The 18,657-nt window shown below is 38.3% G+C and overlaps 1 protein-coding gene across 4 annotated transcripts in view; it reads left to right on the forward strand.

Annotated features, from left to right (window-relative positions):
• Nucleotides 1–18,657, forward strand: part of FUT8 (fucosyltransferase 8) — a 278,111-nt gene that overhangs the window by 243,208 nt on the left and 16,246 nt on the right. For all 4 annotated transcript variants that reach the window (XM_067557732.1, XM_067557733.1, XM_067557734.1 and 1 more), the window contains one exon: nucleotides 17,331–17,577. In XM_067557732.1, coding sequence (XP_067413833.1) covers nucleotides 17,331–17,577 — 247 coding nt within the window. The remainder of the gene's footprint in view (nucleotides 1–17,330; nucleotides 17,578–18,657) is intronic.

Here is an 18,657-nt window from a genome sequence, read left to right on the forward strand (position 1 = left end):
AATTTTCCCTGCTGTGGATAGCAAGGCAGTGCTTGATAGTTTCCACACTCCAACTTGTCTCTTTTCTTAAAGATTATAATATTATTGGCATTTCTCAAATCTTCCGGAATCTTCTCATTATACCAGATTTGAAGGAAAAGTTCATGGAGCTTCTTTACCAGTTCTTCACCTCCAAACTTGTAGACTTCAGCTGGTATGCCATCTGTTCCTGCTATGTTGTTGCTGTTAGTTTGCATGATGGCTAATGTTACTTCTTTGAGGGCGAGGGGATCAGCAAGTGATTCTCTTTCATGTTGTTGCGGTATGGATTCAATAGTAGTATCAGAGACAGTTGACTCACTGTTCAGGAGTGACTCAAAATCAGCTTTTCATCTGGCTTTGATGGATTCACTGTCGTTTAGGTACATCAACCTGTTTTGTGCTCAGAGTGGTATGAGACCATGGGCACACAAGGTTATATAGATTAGCTATCTACACAGTGAGACAGTTTAAAGTCATTTAACTTTTTTGCTTGTTTAGTTTAAAAATATAATAGAAAAAATATTAATGATAGCAGAAATTCCTGCTGGCCATCTGCCTAGCCATGTATTAGTTTGCACTTTATTGTAGGCTTCATTATAGAAAGGAGTCTTGAGGAGCATCTTGAATGAGGACAAGAAAAAATATAAGAATGGCCATACTGGGTCAGACCAATGGTCCGTCTAGCCCAGTATCATATCTTCTGCCAGTAGACAGCACTGGATACTTCAGAGGGCATGAAAAGAACAGGGCAATTTATCAAATGATTCATCCCCAGTCATCCAATCCCAGCTTCTGGAAGTCAGACGTTTGATGGGACCCAGAGCTTGGGGTGGCATCCCTGATCATTTTGGCTAACAGCCATTGATGGACCTATTCTCCATGAACTTATCTAATTCTTTTTTTAACCTAGTTATAGTTTTGGCCTTCAGAACATCCTCTGGCAATGAGTTCTATACTGCTTATTAATTTTATTGGGTGACCCTTAGTTCTTGTGGTATGAGAATGGGTAAATAACACTTCCTTATTCACTTTGTCCACACCATTCATGATTTTATAGACTTCTATCATATTTCCACTCAGTCATCTCTTTTCTAAGCTGAACAGTCCCAGTCTTTTTAATCTCTTCTTGTCTGGAAGCCGTTCCATTCCCTCAATCATTTTTGTTCCCTTTCTCTGTACATTTTCCTATTCTAATATCTTTTTTTGACATGGTGCAACCAGAACTGCATGCAGTATTCAAGGTGTGGGCATTTATACAGTGGCATTGCGATATTTTATGTCATATTATCTATTCCTTTCTTAATAGTTCCTAACATTCTGTTACTTGTTTGTTGTCCACATTCTCCTCAAGGGTCTTCACTCTTTCTTCTGTGTCACTCCTCATGCATCGAACAAGGCCTTGCAATTTAGTTCAAAGAGGCCATGTTTGATACATGAGAAGCAGCACAGAAGAAAGAGTGCAGACCCTTGAGGAGGATGTGGACAACAAACAAGGAATCGTGGCTAGTGTAAGTGATGGAGCTGTAGGGTCACACAGTGAGATACAAAAGCTGAGAAGAAGGATGGAAGAGTTGTAAAGGCCATGAGGATGAGGACAAGAAAAACCTGAAAGTGTACAATAGGGTTAAGGAAGCTACAAGAGGGACTCCAAAATGAAGGTCAGAAAACAGGTCAGGAAGATAATCTTAACAAGAACATTTTTAAAACGTTTGAGTCTCACTATTCAAGTGATGTAGTCCTCTCATTTTCAATACAATTTTAAATCAATTGTAATTGTATTGGCTGTGTATATCTTGTACTATGTATTCTTTGTCTCAGCTTTAGATAGGTGTGTTTGTTCTCTACCTCTGTTAAAGTTTTGTACCACTTTTAAAAATCAAAAGAAATTTTGTGTGTGCATGTGTGAGAAAATTTCCCACTTCATCTGAAAAGACTACAATACAGCAATCAGATTGTTTCCCTTGTTTCTGTTTTGTGTTTCCTAGATGATAGGAATGTTTAGAAATGAATTAGATAGATAAAGAAGAAAAGGTAGAGATGTGTTTTCCCCCATTACAGGTATCTTTCATGAGCACAAAATTTACTTTCAGAAAAAGTTATATATACAAAGTGCATTAGTAATGGCTACTGCTTTCTCTCAGCAAGTATGTTAAGTGTCATATTTCTATCAGAGTTAAAATCAACTATACAGTTTAATTATGTTTATTTCATAAATATAATGCTGTCATAATCATACAAAATGCAATTTTCTTGTAGCTAGCTTTGTTTTGTCATAGTTTTATGCAGTAGTGTGTTTGTCTTTGGGCTTTTGGTTGTATTGTATTAACAATTTAAATGTATTCTTATCATCCCCCAACACAAAGCTCACAATGCAACCTGAAATCTAGCATGTTGACATCTGGACTGAATCCATTTGTATTTTAATAAATTTTGCATTAAATAAATCTCTGTGCCCTGTCAGGCGGTAATTAAATGTGAAGTCCGCATTATTGCAGTAGAAACAGATTAAGCTATTTATATAGGCCTAAATGGACCGTTGATGCCCCTTTAATAGAGATTAGGAATTTTGTTAAAGCCATTCTTGATAAAGGATTAGCATTCATTAAACTTATTTTTTATTCTGTTAGTAACAGATTGGGGCAGGGATGGGTGGTAGGAAGAAGACTTGTTTATTTTTTCTTATAAAGTGTTCTGTAGAGTGGTCACACTTTAAAAAAAATGTGTTCTATACTGAAAGAGTCTACCAGTTTTAGAGAGCTTCTTGTACTTAAAATGGGAAATACCACTGAAACTAGTCATCTCTCTCAAAATGAATGAATACTTTTTAAGTGCAGACACTGTAAGTGAAGTTACCAGTTGCATACAAAGGAAAATATATGTTCAGTGTCTTGGCGGGTGTGGGTGGGTGTGGGTGGGTGTGTGTGTGTGTGTGTGTGTGTGTGTGTTTGTGTAACATTAAAAGGAAAAAAACCTGGAACAGGTAATTATTACTTTCATACTAACCATTCTTTCTCAAATCATCCACATTCTTCTGAACCATCAGATGCATTAGCCAGAAGTTAAATGGCACCAGTCATCCATATCCAGCGCTCATTTTTCCATGACCTTTATATTCATATGTAATAATGTCCTTCAGCCATTATTGTGTTTCAGTGTGTTTCTCTAGGTTGTCATCTCTTGCCGTGGTGTCACCAAGGAAATGCTTATTCTTGGCCATTCTTAAAAGAAGTCCCAAATATGTCAATCTCTTCTTCCATACTCCTTGTATTCTCATAGGTAGTTGTGCCCATTCTAGAATCTCTTCATTACATATTCTGTCAGTCTGTTTTACTTTGAATATTCTGCATACACACCTGCATTGAAAGCTCTTCAGTTTGTACTGGATGGTCTTATTATTTTCTTAGGACTCCTCCCTATTTAGGAGGACACTTAGAATATTGCTTCAAAAAATCTTAAATTTGGTGGTTTTGCTAATCACATTAGGCTTTTATACTGTATTAATTTTTTAAAATACAGTACTTCCTACACCCGCTTTGTAGTTTACATCAAACATGTAATCATCAGTATCATGAATGATGCTACCCAGATAAGTGATTAACAGTTTTCAAGTATTTCACCTTCCAAGTAAATACAATCATTAGTAGGTAAATTAATTTTCATAACCTCCATTTTTATTTATTGATAGTAAAATCTATTTGCTTGGTAGAATTTGCAAGATTCTTGGTCTTTTGCAGCCTATCTTCAAGTGACAAATGTTTGAAAAGTCTGTCTCCAAGCTTGTCATCTATCCATGCAATGTCTGTTTTCATACCTGACACTCTGTCATAACAAAGTCAATAGCAACTCCAAACAAGATGGATGACAAGATACAACCTTGCCTGACAAATACTAACTAAAATATTGTTGAATAAACTGGATATATTCCTAGTCCAAATTGTAAATTCAGACTCACGTTGTGTCTGCTCTGCTTACAGAGTTTTAGGTAACTCAAATATTATATAACTTAATCCATTTCTCCAACAAACCTAGGATAATATTGTTCTATGTACAGATGCTGAAAAGGCATTTGATAGTAAACTCTAAAGATTTAACTTTTATATTTCAGATTTTAAGTAGATTTAGTCATAGCCAAAGCTTTATTAATTGTGTTCACATATCCATTCAGGCCAAAGGTCCAAAATCTGAAGATTTTATCTACATGATTTAATATCCTAAATTGCATAACTGAGAGTTGTGCCGGGACTGCTGCTTCTATGGAGCTAGGGATATACAAACCAGTGTAAGGGAGCAAGAGAGGGGAGAAAGTGGAGCCATAGTTCCAACACCTCTCTGCAATGGCCCAGATTAACAGACCAATTGTTGAGAAAGTATTATGCTGCACCATCCATAATCCAAGATGAGTGCGAACTCCCCTTAACTTTGAATCAAGAACTAAGAGTGCCCTAAAATAGTTGACAGCCAAAGGGATGGGACAATTCTTGGTACCGACGAAGAAGGAAGAGAGTGTATACTGCCTACACTGCTGGAGGCTGATGCACTGAGAAAAGGAATTGTCAGAACCAAACCCACTATCATATCACCGCCAATGGACAGAACCCCAGTCCACTCTACAGCAATAGGGGCTAGATACAGCATTCTGGAGGACCTTGCTGTTTATGAAGACCCAGAATCACCAATATTGTTGGATCTTGTCCTAACCAAGGAGGTCCCTGCACCGTCTTTCACCACTCCCTGGTACTGTTGACTGTTGACTGTCTGAGGCATACTGAGACCATCGGTACTGACAGCACTGCCCATCCACATAGTTAAGCCACTGGCTATCCTCCAGAGTTCTGGTCCCAGAAAGGTAGCATTGCCTATTAGTGAGGCCATTTTAGAAACAGCCAAGATGATCTGGCATACTCCAGCCATTTGCGTTCTCATGCTGAAAAGAACAGAAAAGAACCAAGTTCACAGTTTCACATAGTGAACTACCAAGTGTTAATGTCAAAGTATAATTTTATTAATTACAATAAATTCTCAGAATTCACTGCCTCAAGAAAATAGGCTCCAGTTCCAGACAATTATTCATGCAGGCAAACTGGCTAGACAACTCAGCCCTCTGGGCTTCAGTGGATGCAGCAGACACAGCTTCCTGCTTGATAGCAACATCCATAGTTTTGACACGGGTGTTATGGCTCCAATCTTCTGGATTTGCCAAAGAAGTCCAATCCACTATGATCTGCCTTTTGAGAGAAATAACCTATTCAGTGAGAAAACTGATGAATCATTATGTACCTTCAAAGACTTGAGTGCAACTCTTTGCTCTCTGGATAAATATATCTTGGCACCACCAAGGAAATTTTTCATGCCTCAGTCTTATAGGCAATGACCAGACCCTCAACCACTCTACCATCAAAGGCCTTATGGGCCTCCTAGGAAATGCCAAAGGATGCAGCATATTAAGAAGAACCTCTTCATTCTCCTTCCAGCCCCTGTTTCCTGTGAAGAAATCCCCTCTGGAGTGAAGAATCAGTCTCCCTGCCACATCCACCCACACAGAACTCCTACACCCCGTTTGGGGTTGCCTAGCTCACTTTTCCTTGGCATGTAACATCAGATGGATGGGTTTTTGAGATTACCACTACTGATTATACAGTAGAGTTCCTTTCTGTTCCTCCCACTCACCCAAAAAAATTTCCTTCCTCATCCAGATTCAGGGACACCTGTAACAAGTTGTTTCTCAGACAGGAAGTAGACTCCCTGGCTGCATCTGGGAGCTATAGAGCCCCTACCACTTCAGCACACAGAAAAAGGATTCTACTCAAGATATTTTCTCATCTCCAAGAAGAAAGAAAGCTGGATGCCAATATTAAATCTGACAGCTGAATATCTTCATCTGCCCCTGAGCTTCAGAATGATTACCCTGGCCTCTAGTATCCTCTTCCTAAACAAAGATGACTGGTTCACAGGTTTCAATTTAAAGGACACTTATTTCCATATCCAGCCTGCACACAGGAAGTTCCTTCAATTCATTGTAGGCCTGGACCATTACCAATGCATCAGCAGTTCCCAAACTTTAGATTATCACCCCAAGTGGGGTTGCATCTTCAGCAGATGGGGTTGTGGTGATCCCTGATGTGTGGAGGATGCCATTTTGCTCTGCTTAGTGTGGTTTTTTACGTACGGTGTGTGCAAGGTCACAATACAGGGAGGACACCATTTTGCTCTACAAAATGGCATCCTTCCCATCACATGACCTTGTACACACCACATGTACAAGGTCACATTGTGCAGAGGATGCCATTTTGTAGAGCAAAATGGCGTCCTTCATGTGGCGTGACATCACATATATGATGTGCAGTACAAATACAGCTGCTGACAGGAGATTTTATCTGTCAGCAGCTGTGCACGAACAATTTACGTACCAACATCTTGACCTCCTCCCCCATCATCACTTTATGTACCTTCTTGAGATGATTTTATATGCATGTGGCCCCAGTGTTATATCTGTACCTAACCCCATTGATCAGGTACACAGCACATAAACTTAGTTATAACTTGACTAACAAATTAAACTGATTCTAAATCCATTTTTTAAAAGTTGCGCATTGTGCCAGATTTACTTAGGATCCACCAATTTTTGTGTAGATGTTTGTTTATAAATATATTGGTCAACAATAAAAAAAAGGAGTGCCACTGACAGTTCAGAGCCCAATTTCAAAGACTTCGTATTAAAACATTTTTGAAGAGAGACCCAATAAAAACCTATATAAAAAATTCAGAGGGTAAAAACAAACTGTGATATTTCACTCTGTTAACCACTTATTTTTAGAGAAGAACAGGAATTTCTGTCCTATTTTAAACTCCTTTTAGACCTCAGTCCTAATTATGAAGTCACTACCAGGTGTGACCATTATAATAATACTTTCAAAAGCATTATGAGCAGTTGTGGGACACACATTCTTCTGCACAATGCAAAGAAAACAAATGCTTATTTTTGTTTCTTCTAAGCTATTTGGTACTTATGAAGCTGCATAGCTCACAAAGATAATGCATAATTTCCACTAGTCATTTTTTTGTTGTGTGGTCTCTAAAGAGATATATCAGAATATCATTGAGGTCATTGAACCATGAGCCAGTTGTCTTTGCAATACATGTGCAGTTGTCAGCATGATAGTAAAGTGTCTTGTGAGAATTCAGCACAATCACTTTTACTGTGTGATATGCTAATTCTTAACAACATTCTTAACATTTGTGCTGTATTTCATCTGATTTAATTTACAGCTCTTCACTTTGTTGGGTTAAGGTTTCAAACAGGAAATAATAGCTTTCTTTGCTTGTTATTTAAGTAGAGCTGTGATGAGATTCATATGGAAGGTGACAGCAGCTCATTCAGCTTACAGAAACCCCTATCAGATGCAAAGACTGAAAAACACAGAGGAGCTGTTCCATTTTTGGTTGTATTTCTAGCAACAAAAACTAAAATTAAATCAAAGCCCTGATTCATGCAATATTAATATTCTTATGGAAATCGAAAGTAGGATACCATAGTTTTAAGAAAACTTCCAGCAAAAGTACTCTAAGGTGCTGTACTTACAAACACTGAGCGTGTGAATAGTGTGTTCAAAGAGACCTTTCAATTAGCACTCAACTAGCTATGTCCACTGTTACTTGAAAGGGAGCTGAAATTTTACCATGCAAATTAGTGAATAGTCAGCTGAATGGAGCTCTCAACCAGTGGTCAACTGGCAGTAAGTGAAACAGTATGAAAGACAATAGAAAAGAGCATAAACTCCAGCTTGCTAAACATAAGAATTAAATTAAGAGGGCTAAAATGAAATTTGAAAAGCAAATAGCCAAAGGGAATAAAAATAAATAACAAGAAAGTTCTCTAAGTATACTAGAATAAAGTATTGGAGAGGATCAGTAAGTCCTCTGGGCTACCAGTGAACAAAGTAAGCAATTAAGGAAGATAAGGGCATTGCAGAGTAGCTAAATCATTTTTTTTATTTAAGTACCAGATAAGTTGCTTGAAACAATAATTTAAAGATAGCATTATAAAACACATAGCTGATTATAATATGATATAAAGTGACAAGTATGGTTTCTGCAAATGAAAGCTATGTCTCACTAATCTGTAATAATAATTTGGACATATCAACAAAATAGTGATCAAAGGAGAGTCAGCTGACACAATGTACATGGATGCTCAAAGCTTCAGGTGGTGAGAATGATTAGAGGCATGGTAAAACTTTTATATGAAGAGAGATTGAAAAGATTCTGACTTTTTAATTTAGAGATGAGATAAATAAAAGGGGACAGTATAAAGCTGTACAAAATAATGAGTAGTATCAAGAAGGTAAATTGGGATCTCTTAATTTACTGTTCCTAATAATACAGGAACAAGAAGAAAGTTAATGAAACTGAATGTTAGCAATTTTTAAACTGATAAAGGAAAACTTTTTTGTACACAATACACAACTTAGTCTGTGGAACTTATTGCCACAAAATATGATTGGAACCAAGATGTTAAGAGAATTAAAAAAGGATTGAATACTTACGTGGATGAGTATATACTATATTTGATAGGATTATTTGCAAAAATCTCAAGTTTGGAAGGGATATGAATTCTCATGCCTCATTGTATAAGTCAAACTCCGACTCAAAGTGTTAGAAATAAAATTCCTATCAGACGATTATTCCATAATTGCCCAATTTGGGTTTCTCCAGTAATAAGTACTTATGTATGTAGCTACTATCAGAGGAAGGAAGCTGGAATAGATGTGGTTTGATCCTGTATGGCAATTTTTGTTCCTATCTGCTGTCAGTGCAGTGAAAAGTTTTGATAGTTCCAGCAGTGGTCTCTTACCTTGACCGTCTGCTTGGAGTATATCCTCATGCTCAGAGTACTATATTCATGCTTAAGGTGAAAAGTGCCAGTTCATGGCTCTTTGTAAAGAGACTTTACGGTGTGGAACTGGAGAGCCACTTGAAACTATTTAGGCCCTGGTCCAGCTATGCACTTAAAGCACTTGAGAAGTCCCTCTGAGTTCAATAAGACTACTAATGCACTTAAAGTTAAGCATGTGCTAAGTGCTTTACTGAATTAATGTTGGCCTGTGTGACATCATTTTTAAATATTCCATTCCTGGGTATTCTGGTGACTTCTGCCTGATTCACTTGTTATATGTAAGCCACCCATTGCCTTCATCAAGAATAATGAAGCATATACTATCCAACTTCTAAGACAATATTTTAATTGAATTTTCCTCCAACACTACTGGCTACAGTTCAGGAGTCACTTATCAATCAGAATGTATTCCCACTACTTGACAATTACCTGCCTTTTGGTGTATTGTGTTATAATCTGAACTGTTTCATCTATCTCTGAATTGGATTATAAACTCCCCTGGGCAAAGGCAGTCTCTCCCACTCTTTATACATAATCAAGCATGTTGAATGCTTTTTTTAATGTCCAAATTGCAAAGTATCAAAACATCATGGGTTATTTCCAGTGCCTACTCCGTGGAGTTTCATTCTTGTTCCTTTCCTAATAGTGTAATAAGATAATGAATACATAGAATTTCTACTACAGGAGTTGCCCTTCATATTAGGATGTGATATATTCAGTATTGAGTAAATATTTATGAAAGTACACTGTTGTTGAAATGGTCATTTAGACAGTCTGTTAAGTTTTACTTAATAGTTGCCATCTATTAGGACGGAAAATCATTGTTTCAGCTTTTTTTTTCATTGCTTTCCTTTCACAGATTCAAAAATCTGATTTTTCATACATTTCTTTTTAATAGAATGGGGGTCTTTTTCCTGAAAGATGCTGAGCCACCATTACTTCCATTGATGCCAGTGGCAATTTCAGATACTAAACACTTATCGGAATCATGCTCTCACAAGGCATTATAGATTGAAAATAAAGTTTTATTTACAGATTTCTTCTCTGTGGCATTTTCTTTCAAGGCTTGTGCAGTATTCATTGTATTAACGTCCTGGTTTTAGCTCTATCCCAAATCTTAGTTGTTAACCCATTGATTTGCAAGCTTCTTTAAAGACTTATTTGGTTGCTTTAACACAGTGATACTGTACATTTTAAAAATGCAATTTGTCAGTTATATTTCCTTTCATATACATATAATTCATTAATCAAATTATCTGCTGGTGTAAACTGGCTTCAGTTGGAGTTATACCTATTTATATCAGCAAACAATTTGGCTCAATCTTTTTGAAAGGCTCTGGCTGCCCATTGGCTCGGCTGATATGTGAGTTCTCTAGCATAGGACTCATCTTGGGACGTTTGCTCCCCAAACAATTCAATAACTAGTGGCATTCTGAGCAGGTTTAATGCTACATTTCACCAGAAGAACCTTTTGAAAGTTTCTAAGCACAGCACAGTGTAAGTACTGTATACAAAAGGTCAGCTGGCGGCTACACTGGAAATTGGCTGCTTCAGTAGAAGGGATGAATGAAAATCCTATTCACTTTGATGTATCCTGCATCCATGCACTGGGGAAGGTAGTCATTGCTGGTGGGATCAGCGAGGGAATACTCAGGATATGATATTTGAATCCCTTTTCTTCAATCAACTAAACTAAAATCACACTTGACTTAGAATTTACATGAAGTTATTGAAACTAAGCTGTTGAAAATCAACAAGAGACCAGTTTCAGATTTGTAACAAAACTGCCTGTTGGAAAATACTTCACACACTATTGGTTTTCTCCTGGGCAGTACAGGAGAGCCAGTTTCCAATCTCTTGTTCTGGAGGGCAAAAGGAGGTGGGATTCACAGCACCATTTTTGGAAGATTAAGTAATATTGACAACTCCAATACTCAGTCCGCAGCCAGAGGGATGGTTTGCCATGTTATGATGTCTTGAGGGTGGAACAGATCCTTAGGACTCCAAGTTGGATACTGAGATCTCCTATGAAAAATACTGCCTAGCAAAAGTTTTGATTATGTAACATTAACAAATCTTAGAGCATTTGACTCAGCTGTAAAATTTCTGCACAGGGTTTGTGCTATATTCAAAGAGCTAAATTAATCTCAACTATAATAGTGTAAGAACTTGGCCTTGAGTCTCATAACTGTAGAACCATTAAATATTAGGGAATTAATATTCAGGAATTATACAGGATATAAAGGTGGGATGGGTCGATGTTGAGATTCTTTGCATATCTGTTTGTGGGGTGGGGAGTCACAGAAAACTAACCATTGGTGCATATGGCCCTAAATCCTGCCATCAGTTTCACATAGAACAAAAATATTTATCCATTCTCTATGCACACCAACTATATACCATCATGGAAAGGGAAGGAAATAAGGTATGGTATAGAATTTTGGGATTGTGGTCATGGGAGGGTTTTCGTGTTTCCAACCAAGGGATCACAATTTTGATGCACTGTGATCCAAATGGCAGCTGCTGTTTTCATGGTCATATACACCAGGTTACACATGAGATATCTTCAAACATGGCTCCGTACAGTATAATCTCCCCCACAAACACAGCCTCCACAAGCTGTTATCCATACTGATGAGAGTCAAGGACTCACTACTTTCATGGACACAGCCCAAGAACATCTGTGTTGGAGTTTCCTTTCCTCCGATCACCACTGACCATGATTCTAACAACCAGTGCCTCCCTAATTGGTTGGGGAGTGCATCTTCACAATCACACGGTGCAGGGCAGATGGATGTTAACTGAATTCACCCTATACATCAACCTTCTAGAACTACAAGCAATCCTCAATGCCTGCCGACATTTCCTCCCTCTACTCGAACATTGTACCATCAGAGTCATGATGGACAATCTCACCTGCATGTTTTCCATCAACAGGCAAGGTAGAGTGAGGTCCCATTCTATGCTCGGAGGCACTGAAATTATGGAACTGGTGTATCCCACACAAACAAGACCATCTCAGCTGCAGAACACCACCAGAACACCGCCATGGATGCACTGAGCAGGAGATTCTCCCACAGTCACAAGTGGGAACTGGATACGCAAGTTCTTCAGCTCATCTTCAAACATTGGGGATTCCCTACCATAGATCTTTTTACCATTCTGCAAAATGCCTGACGTCCTCAATTGTGCTCCAGAGCAGTAGTGGGACACAGATCTCTGGGAGACGCACATCGGAATCAGCAGACACTTTTGCCCATCACTATGCTGCTATTCATGTCACCACAGCGGACACTCTCCTAGGATATGCTGTCCTATCATCAGCCGTAAATGTTGCTCCGAAGTCCCAGCCTTCCAATTAGGGGCACTGCTTTCTAGTCACCTACAAATGGAGAACCCATAGGGATATCACTTGAAGAAGAGAAGGATACTCACCATGTGCAGTAACTGAGGTTTTTTGAGATCTGTGTCCCTACCTGCTCATCTCTCCTCTGCTTCATAGTCAGAAACATACATTCTGTGGCAGAGAAGGAACTGGGGGCAGTTGGACTGCACAGCACTATATATACATCTTGCTCTCAGCGCGAGAGGGGGGGCGGTACGCACATGTGGTCTGATGGGCACTGCTGATGAAGATCTCCAATCCTAGGCGCAGGGGGCACTTCTGCACCTACAAGTTGAGCACCCATGGGGACACACATTCGAAGAACCTCAGTTACTACACAGAGTGAGTAACTTTCACTTCATGACAATGAAGTAATCTGTGAAATAACTGTCACTGTCCAAAGCACCGGAGTGAAAAACAGAAGACAAGTTAACTGAAATATCTTATGGCTTTGTTAATGATTTAAGTGATAATACAGACAAGGGAAACAAAACTAAATTAATATTGAAGATACCTGCTTTGCTTTTACGATCCTTCCTTCTCCACTTCCACCAAACAGTGACCATTGGAAACCATGGGAGCACTCATGCCACAGGAGTAATCATACATAGCAACTGATAAGTGCTGTGAGCAACAATGTCAGAAAACTTTGTGAGGAAGAAGTGTGTGAAGTCCCTCCTCAAACGTACCATTTTTAATTTACTTTAGCAAAGCTTAAGTACTTCCCATAGAGCAACCTGATACTGAGCAGTTAACATATAACAAAAATATTGCCCAATAATGGCCTTGAAGTGTGTTAAAACTCTCCTCAGTACAAAACCAAGGCCAGAGTTGTTGACCTTGAGGGCCCTCCCCCAACTGTGTGTTTTCAGTTAATACATTAACATCAGCTGCAGGAGATCAAAACCCACTGAGGTGTCTTACAATAGAAGTGAGTGATCTGTTGAGCTTTTCCAGCAAAGTCCCAAGTCACCTTCTGGCTCCCTGCTGTCTCACGATGTAAGAGCACTCAGCATCACAAATTTCTCTGGCCTGCTGAGAACCAGGAGTTATGTACACATGGGTGGGATCTGGTTGCTTCCACAGGCTTTGTAAAACAGATCTGTCTTTTGCCCACTCTCTGTGGAGTAGTCCTCTTCAGCCTCTCATATGTTGTACAAGGCACAGCATGCCATGGTAATCTGCACGGTGTTAGTCAAACTGGCATCCAAGCCATCCAGAGGCATCTACAGTAGGCTTTCAGCCAGCCAAAGATGCATTCCATCATCATTCTGCAGTTATTCACTCTGTAGTTGAATTCCTTTTCTGTTGGGTCAGCAATGTCAGGGTACAGCTTTATAAGCCACAGTTGAAGTGGGTATGCATAGTCTCCCAAAATAAATGTTGGCACAAATATATGTTGGCATATAATCACATCGTTTTGGGGGAATACAGTCTCTTTCCCCCTCTACAATATAAGTTTAAACTCCTGAGCACCTGGCATCACAGACTTTTCCCATGCATCCAACGTTCGTGTTCATGAACCGACCCCTGTAGTCCACTAAGTATTGGAGAATCAGTGAATAGTGACTTTTTGGTTCCTGTATTCCTTCGTCCGTTTCAGTGGACTAATATTAGGGATATAGGTTCCATCAATGGTGCTTGAAGAGTTCAGAAACCCCATCCTTTGAAATCCAGCAATAATTTTAATAATAAAAGGTACTGGTGGTGAGGAGGGTATTACACTCAACTGTTGGTATACCGGAAAGCCATAAATCTGAAAACTGTGGTATGTTTCCAGGTGCCATTCACTGATCTGCAGAGTGCTTGTATAAGGCTGCACCATTTTTAACAATGCACTTAGCACTGTTTTGAGGACAACCCTCTTTTGTTAGTCTCTTAACCCAAATAGAGACTAAAGCATGAGTTTTATAGCCTTTAAAAAACTTTTTTTTTTTAATTTACTATTATAATGACATTAAGTTTCATGGTCTAATTTTGTGTTGTGAGAAAAAGTATCAGTTTCTATCAGTTTTCCGTTTGCCACCTTTCAGTTTCATTTAATGTACCCTTATTCCTTTATTATGAGATCCATCTGCTCAATATCATTCAAAATTCAATATTCTATATTCATCTATAAATATGTCAGTCTTTTCATTCTCTCTTTGTACAAGAGCTTTTCCATATCCCAAATCCTTTTCATTGCTCATTTCTGAACCCCCTTTAATTCTGTTAAATCCTGTTAGAGATGGGGTGACCAGTACTGAACACAGTATTCCAGATGAGGGTGAAACGCTGATTTATAGTGGCATTGTAATATTTTCCATATTATACTCCAGTCCCGTTCCTTAAGTATCCTAACATTTTGTTTGCTTTTTTTGACCACAGCTGCAAATTATGCAGAGATCTTCACTGAGCCATTATCGTTGATGCCCAGATCTTTTCCTTGAGTTGATACAGTATATTTAGAAAGCAGTACAGTGTTTGAATAGTTCCATTTTTTTTGCTCCCGATGTGCATTACTTTGCATTTATCAAGAGTTAATTTGATCTGTCACTATGTTGCGCATTCTGCAGCTTGCATAGGTCCTTCTGAAGTTCTTAAGTCTTGTCTGGACTTGTCTTAAATAATTTTGTTTCATTTGCAAATTTTGCACCTCACTGCTTACACCTTTTCCCAGATAATTAATAAACATATTAAACAACACAGGCCCAAATATGAAATTTTGTGGCACCCTGGTGTTTATCTTTTGCCACAATGAAAATTGACCATTTATTCTTACTCTTTGTTTTCTGTCTCTTAGCCAGTTTTTGATCCATGACAATACTTTGCCTCTCATCCCTTGACTCTTACTTTCTTTAATAGCCTCTTGTGAGGGGTGCATTGTCAAAGGACTTTTGAAAGTCTAAATAAATTATGTCAACTAGTTCTTCTTTGTCAATTACTTTACTGATGTGTTCAAACAGTTCCATTTGATTAGTGAGGCACAAATCTTCTATGCAGGAACTGTCCTGGTTAAATCCTATCATATTGTGATCTTCTAAGGCCTGGCCTTCACTTAAAAGGGGTGTGATTTTTTTTTCTTTTACTGACATAGCTATACTGGTATAAGTCCAAGCATGGGTACAGTTTTACCAATATAACTGTATTTATACTGGCATAGTTTGTTTGTTCAGGGAACTACCATAAGCTATACAAGTGTAAGCCCAGTTATAAGTGGCATAACTGCATCCACACTAGCACAATTTGCCAGTTTAGCTAAAGCATTATAGCTATACTGGCAGAACTCTCCTAGTGTAGACAAGCAAGATGTGTTTTATCATTCTGTTTTTAATTATCAGTTCAACTTTATCAGATACAAGTTAAAATGTAGTTCTATACAGTATGAGGCTCATACCTTAAGAAGATATAGGTACCTCTCTAAAAGTCATGAGTAATAATTATTTGCAGCTACATAACTTGTAGGCCTCTTTCCAGAAAACATTAATTGAAAATAAACCTCACCTTAACCAGCAAGATCCTGATTAAAGTTCTACATCTCATAGAGGTTATTGCTGTTATCCCTGTACATTGACTGCCAGCTTTGATGTACTCTAAAGTTCCAGTGAAAAAATTCTTGCAGCTTGCCTTTTAATCATGCAATAAATGTCTTGTTTCATGGGCTTTGTTTTACAAGTGCACTGAAATGAATTTTACATACATACAGAACAGTTGCAACCAAGGGAATTTTATAATTGCCCCTTTTACTAAATAAGACACAGGCTCATTATTCTCACTTACACCAAATAGATTTTGTCAGCCAATTAGCTTTCTTGATTGTTGACAACTATTCTCTGATCATTTTAACTTCCAGACCTTCATAGAATACTTCGTTATTATAGAAAAAGTATTTTTCTTACCATGTTTTTTTCTTATTGCTTAAATTGAAAATATACTTATTCTCCTTGCCCCTCAGAATGCATTCTATCTGTAGTTGTCCAGTGGTCAGCTCTCACTGTGCTGCACTGGCATCCATTGCAGACAATGACAACATCTTTTGTGAGGTGATGGACTCTCTAGAAATGCATATCTAAATCTTTCATTGTTTAAAAATTAAAATGTATTGTATTCTGATGCTTCTAATTGTCTGATCATTGTTGCTTATGTTCAGGATGTGAAATGAACTCTGGGAACACCGACAATATGGACGCTTTTATTCTTTTTTAAAATTTAGTCTAAAAGAATATATAATGGAATTAGAGTTTTGTCCCAGTAGTGGTGCCCCAGATTTAAAATCTCTGTTTTTGCCCTGGCATTTATTTGTCAATGGCGCAACCCAGTGTGTGCACAAACCAATTCTGTTATAGTTAATGTTCAAAAGAAGGCAAATGCATGCATGTATGTACAATGTCTGTCTGTCTCCCTCTCTCCTACCCCTTGGTATGCTACTCATAAATTGTAAGCTCTTCAGCCTAAGGCCTGTGCCTTCCTCTGTACAGCAACTAGCTCAACAGAGCTCCAATCCTTACTGGGGCTTCTGGGCTCTGCTGTAATATAAAAGTTAAATACTGAAATAGTATATGGAAAAGTTTGATAAGTGACTTACATTGAGAGCTGTCCCCATATTGAAACACCACAGGAATTTATGGTTGCATTTTTCTGTCATTCAGTTCTTGCTGTGTGTGAAATAATGTTTTTGATTTATTTTTAAACACTCAATTTCATTCTGAGCATTTGGAATTGCAAGGCATGTCCAAACAGACCTAGAAGCACAACAGTGATGTTTTAAGAGGAACTGTTGGTCTAGTGTATCAGTGATCCACGTAATAACAATGAAGAGTCCTCCATTCTCATTCTGGTGGCATAGGTACAAAAAATGGTATAAAATGAATCCATTATTATAAATAAATTTTCAACAAAAATAGAAAGGGGGGTTCATTGGCTTCATTGTTAACAAGTTAAAAATGCTGTTCTGGAGATAAATCTGGAGTGTTACATATTCTCAGACATCTCGTATTTAGATTGTTGTTGAACTGAAACACTTGGTTCATCCTATTATGTATTCTGTCACAGGTGAGGCAAATGATAAGAATGTTCAGGTGGTGGAACTTCCCATTGTTGACAGCCTGCACCCACGACCGCCTTATTTGCCATTGGCTATCCCAGAAGACCTGGCTGATAGACTAATTCGTGTCCATGGGGATCCTGCGGTGTGGTGGGTCTCGCAGTTTGTCAAATATTTGATTCGCCCACAACCATGGCTAGAAAAGGAAATCGAAGAAGCAACAATGAAACTTGGTTTCAAGCATCCAGTTATTGGGTAGGAATTTTATTGTGGTATTAGCCCAGTAATTGTACATGTGTTTATTGTACATAATAAATGTTAACTATAAATAAATCTCCAAAATATGATAGATACAAAACCAGACTCCACATATTTAGAAACCTCAGATCAATCATTTTACTCTGTATTACAGTTACTTACTTCTGTGTTGTTAGGTGCACAGTTGAACATCAATTCTCCCCATATCTCTTTAGTGCTTCTGATGATCACATCTCATACAAATAGAATTTAAAGATAATATCTGCCATTCTCTTGTCTAGTTTATTAATATACAAATTATATACCAATAATTTACTATAAAATATATATTCCTATAATCTTCCCATCTAGGTGTCCACAGCCCTTACAATAGAGCCCGCAAATACTTATTTTTCCCTTTTATCAGGGTTCACAATATTCCTTCTACCCCTTGACTGCCGAGGTCTTTTACAGCCATCTCACTAGAGTCTGAATTGTCTTCTTTGCTCCTCTTGGCTCCAGGTGTCCTCAACAGTTCGTCAAACCCTGGCCCTCTCACTGGCTTCTGGCCCTAGGTCCACTCGAGCTCCTTCCCCAGGCCCTTGCCAAGAGATTCCTAAAAACCACACCTGTTCTCCTTCAGATCTTCCAGTGGAAAGACTCCCTGCTTTTCCCCCAAGTTTCTCTCCCATTGATACCATAGCTTGACTTTTATAACCTGCTTCATCTCTGAGCAGGCTTTGCTTTCAGCAGGCTTCCGGAGGACTAGAAGTACCAGAATGCCTGTTTTTAAAGGATTATGGCCCTGTAACAGGTGTGCTGGACTGCACCTGACCTTAAAGGACAAGCATGCTCTGTTACACACAGCTTTGCCAAAGTTAAATATGCAGAGTAGTAAATCACATACGAATACAAATAGCTGAAATTTCTCCTTGCCCCTGCATTGCTCATGGATTGTCCCATCAGACTTGACATACAGACAGCATAGCCAGCTGCCAGGAAACTTGAAAATACATGATCTTTTAAAATATTGAGCAAGAGAAGAAAATATTGTCTGTTGCAGATTGAACTAAGTAGTCCATATGAGGGCAATGAATG

This window comes from Emydura macquarii, unplaced genomic scaffold (assembly GCF_026122565.2).
Source record: "Emydura macquarii macquarii isolate MOO-44397 ecotype Brisbane River unplaced genomic scaffold, CSIRO-AGI_Emac_v2 contig_1876, whole genome shotgun sequence".
NCBI classification, from domain to species: domain Eukaryota; kingdom Metazoa; phylum Chordata; order Testudines; family Chelidae; genus Emydura; species Emydura macquarii.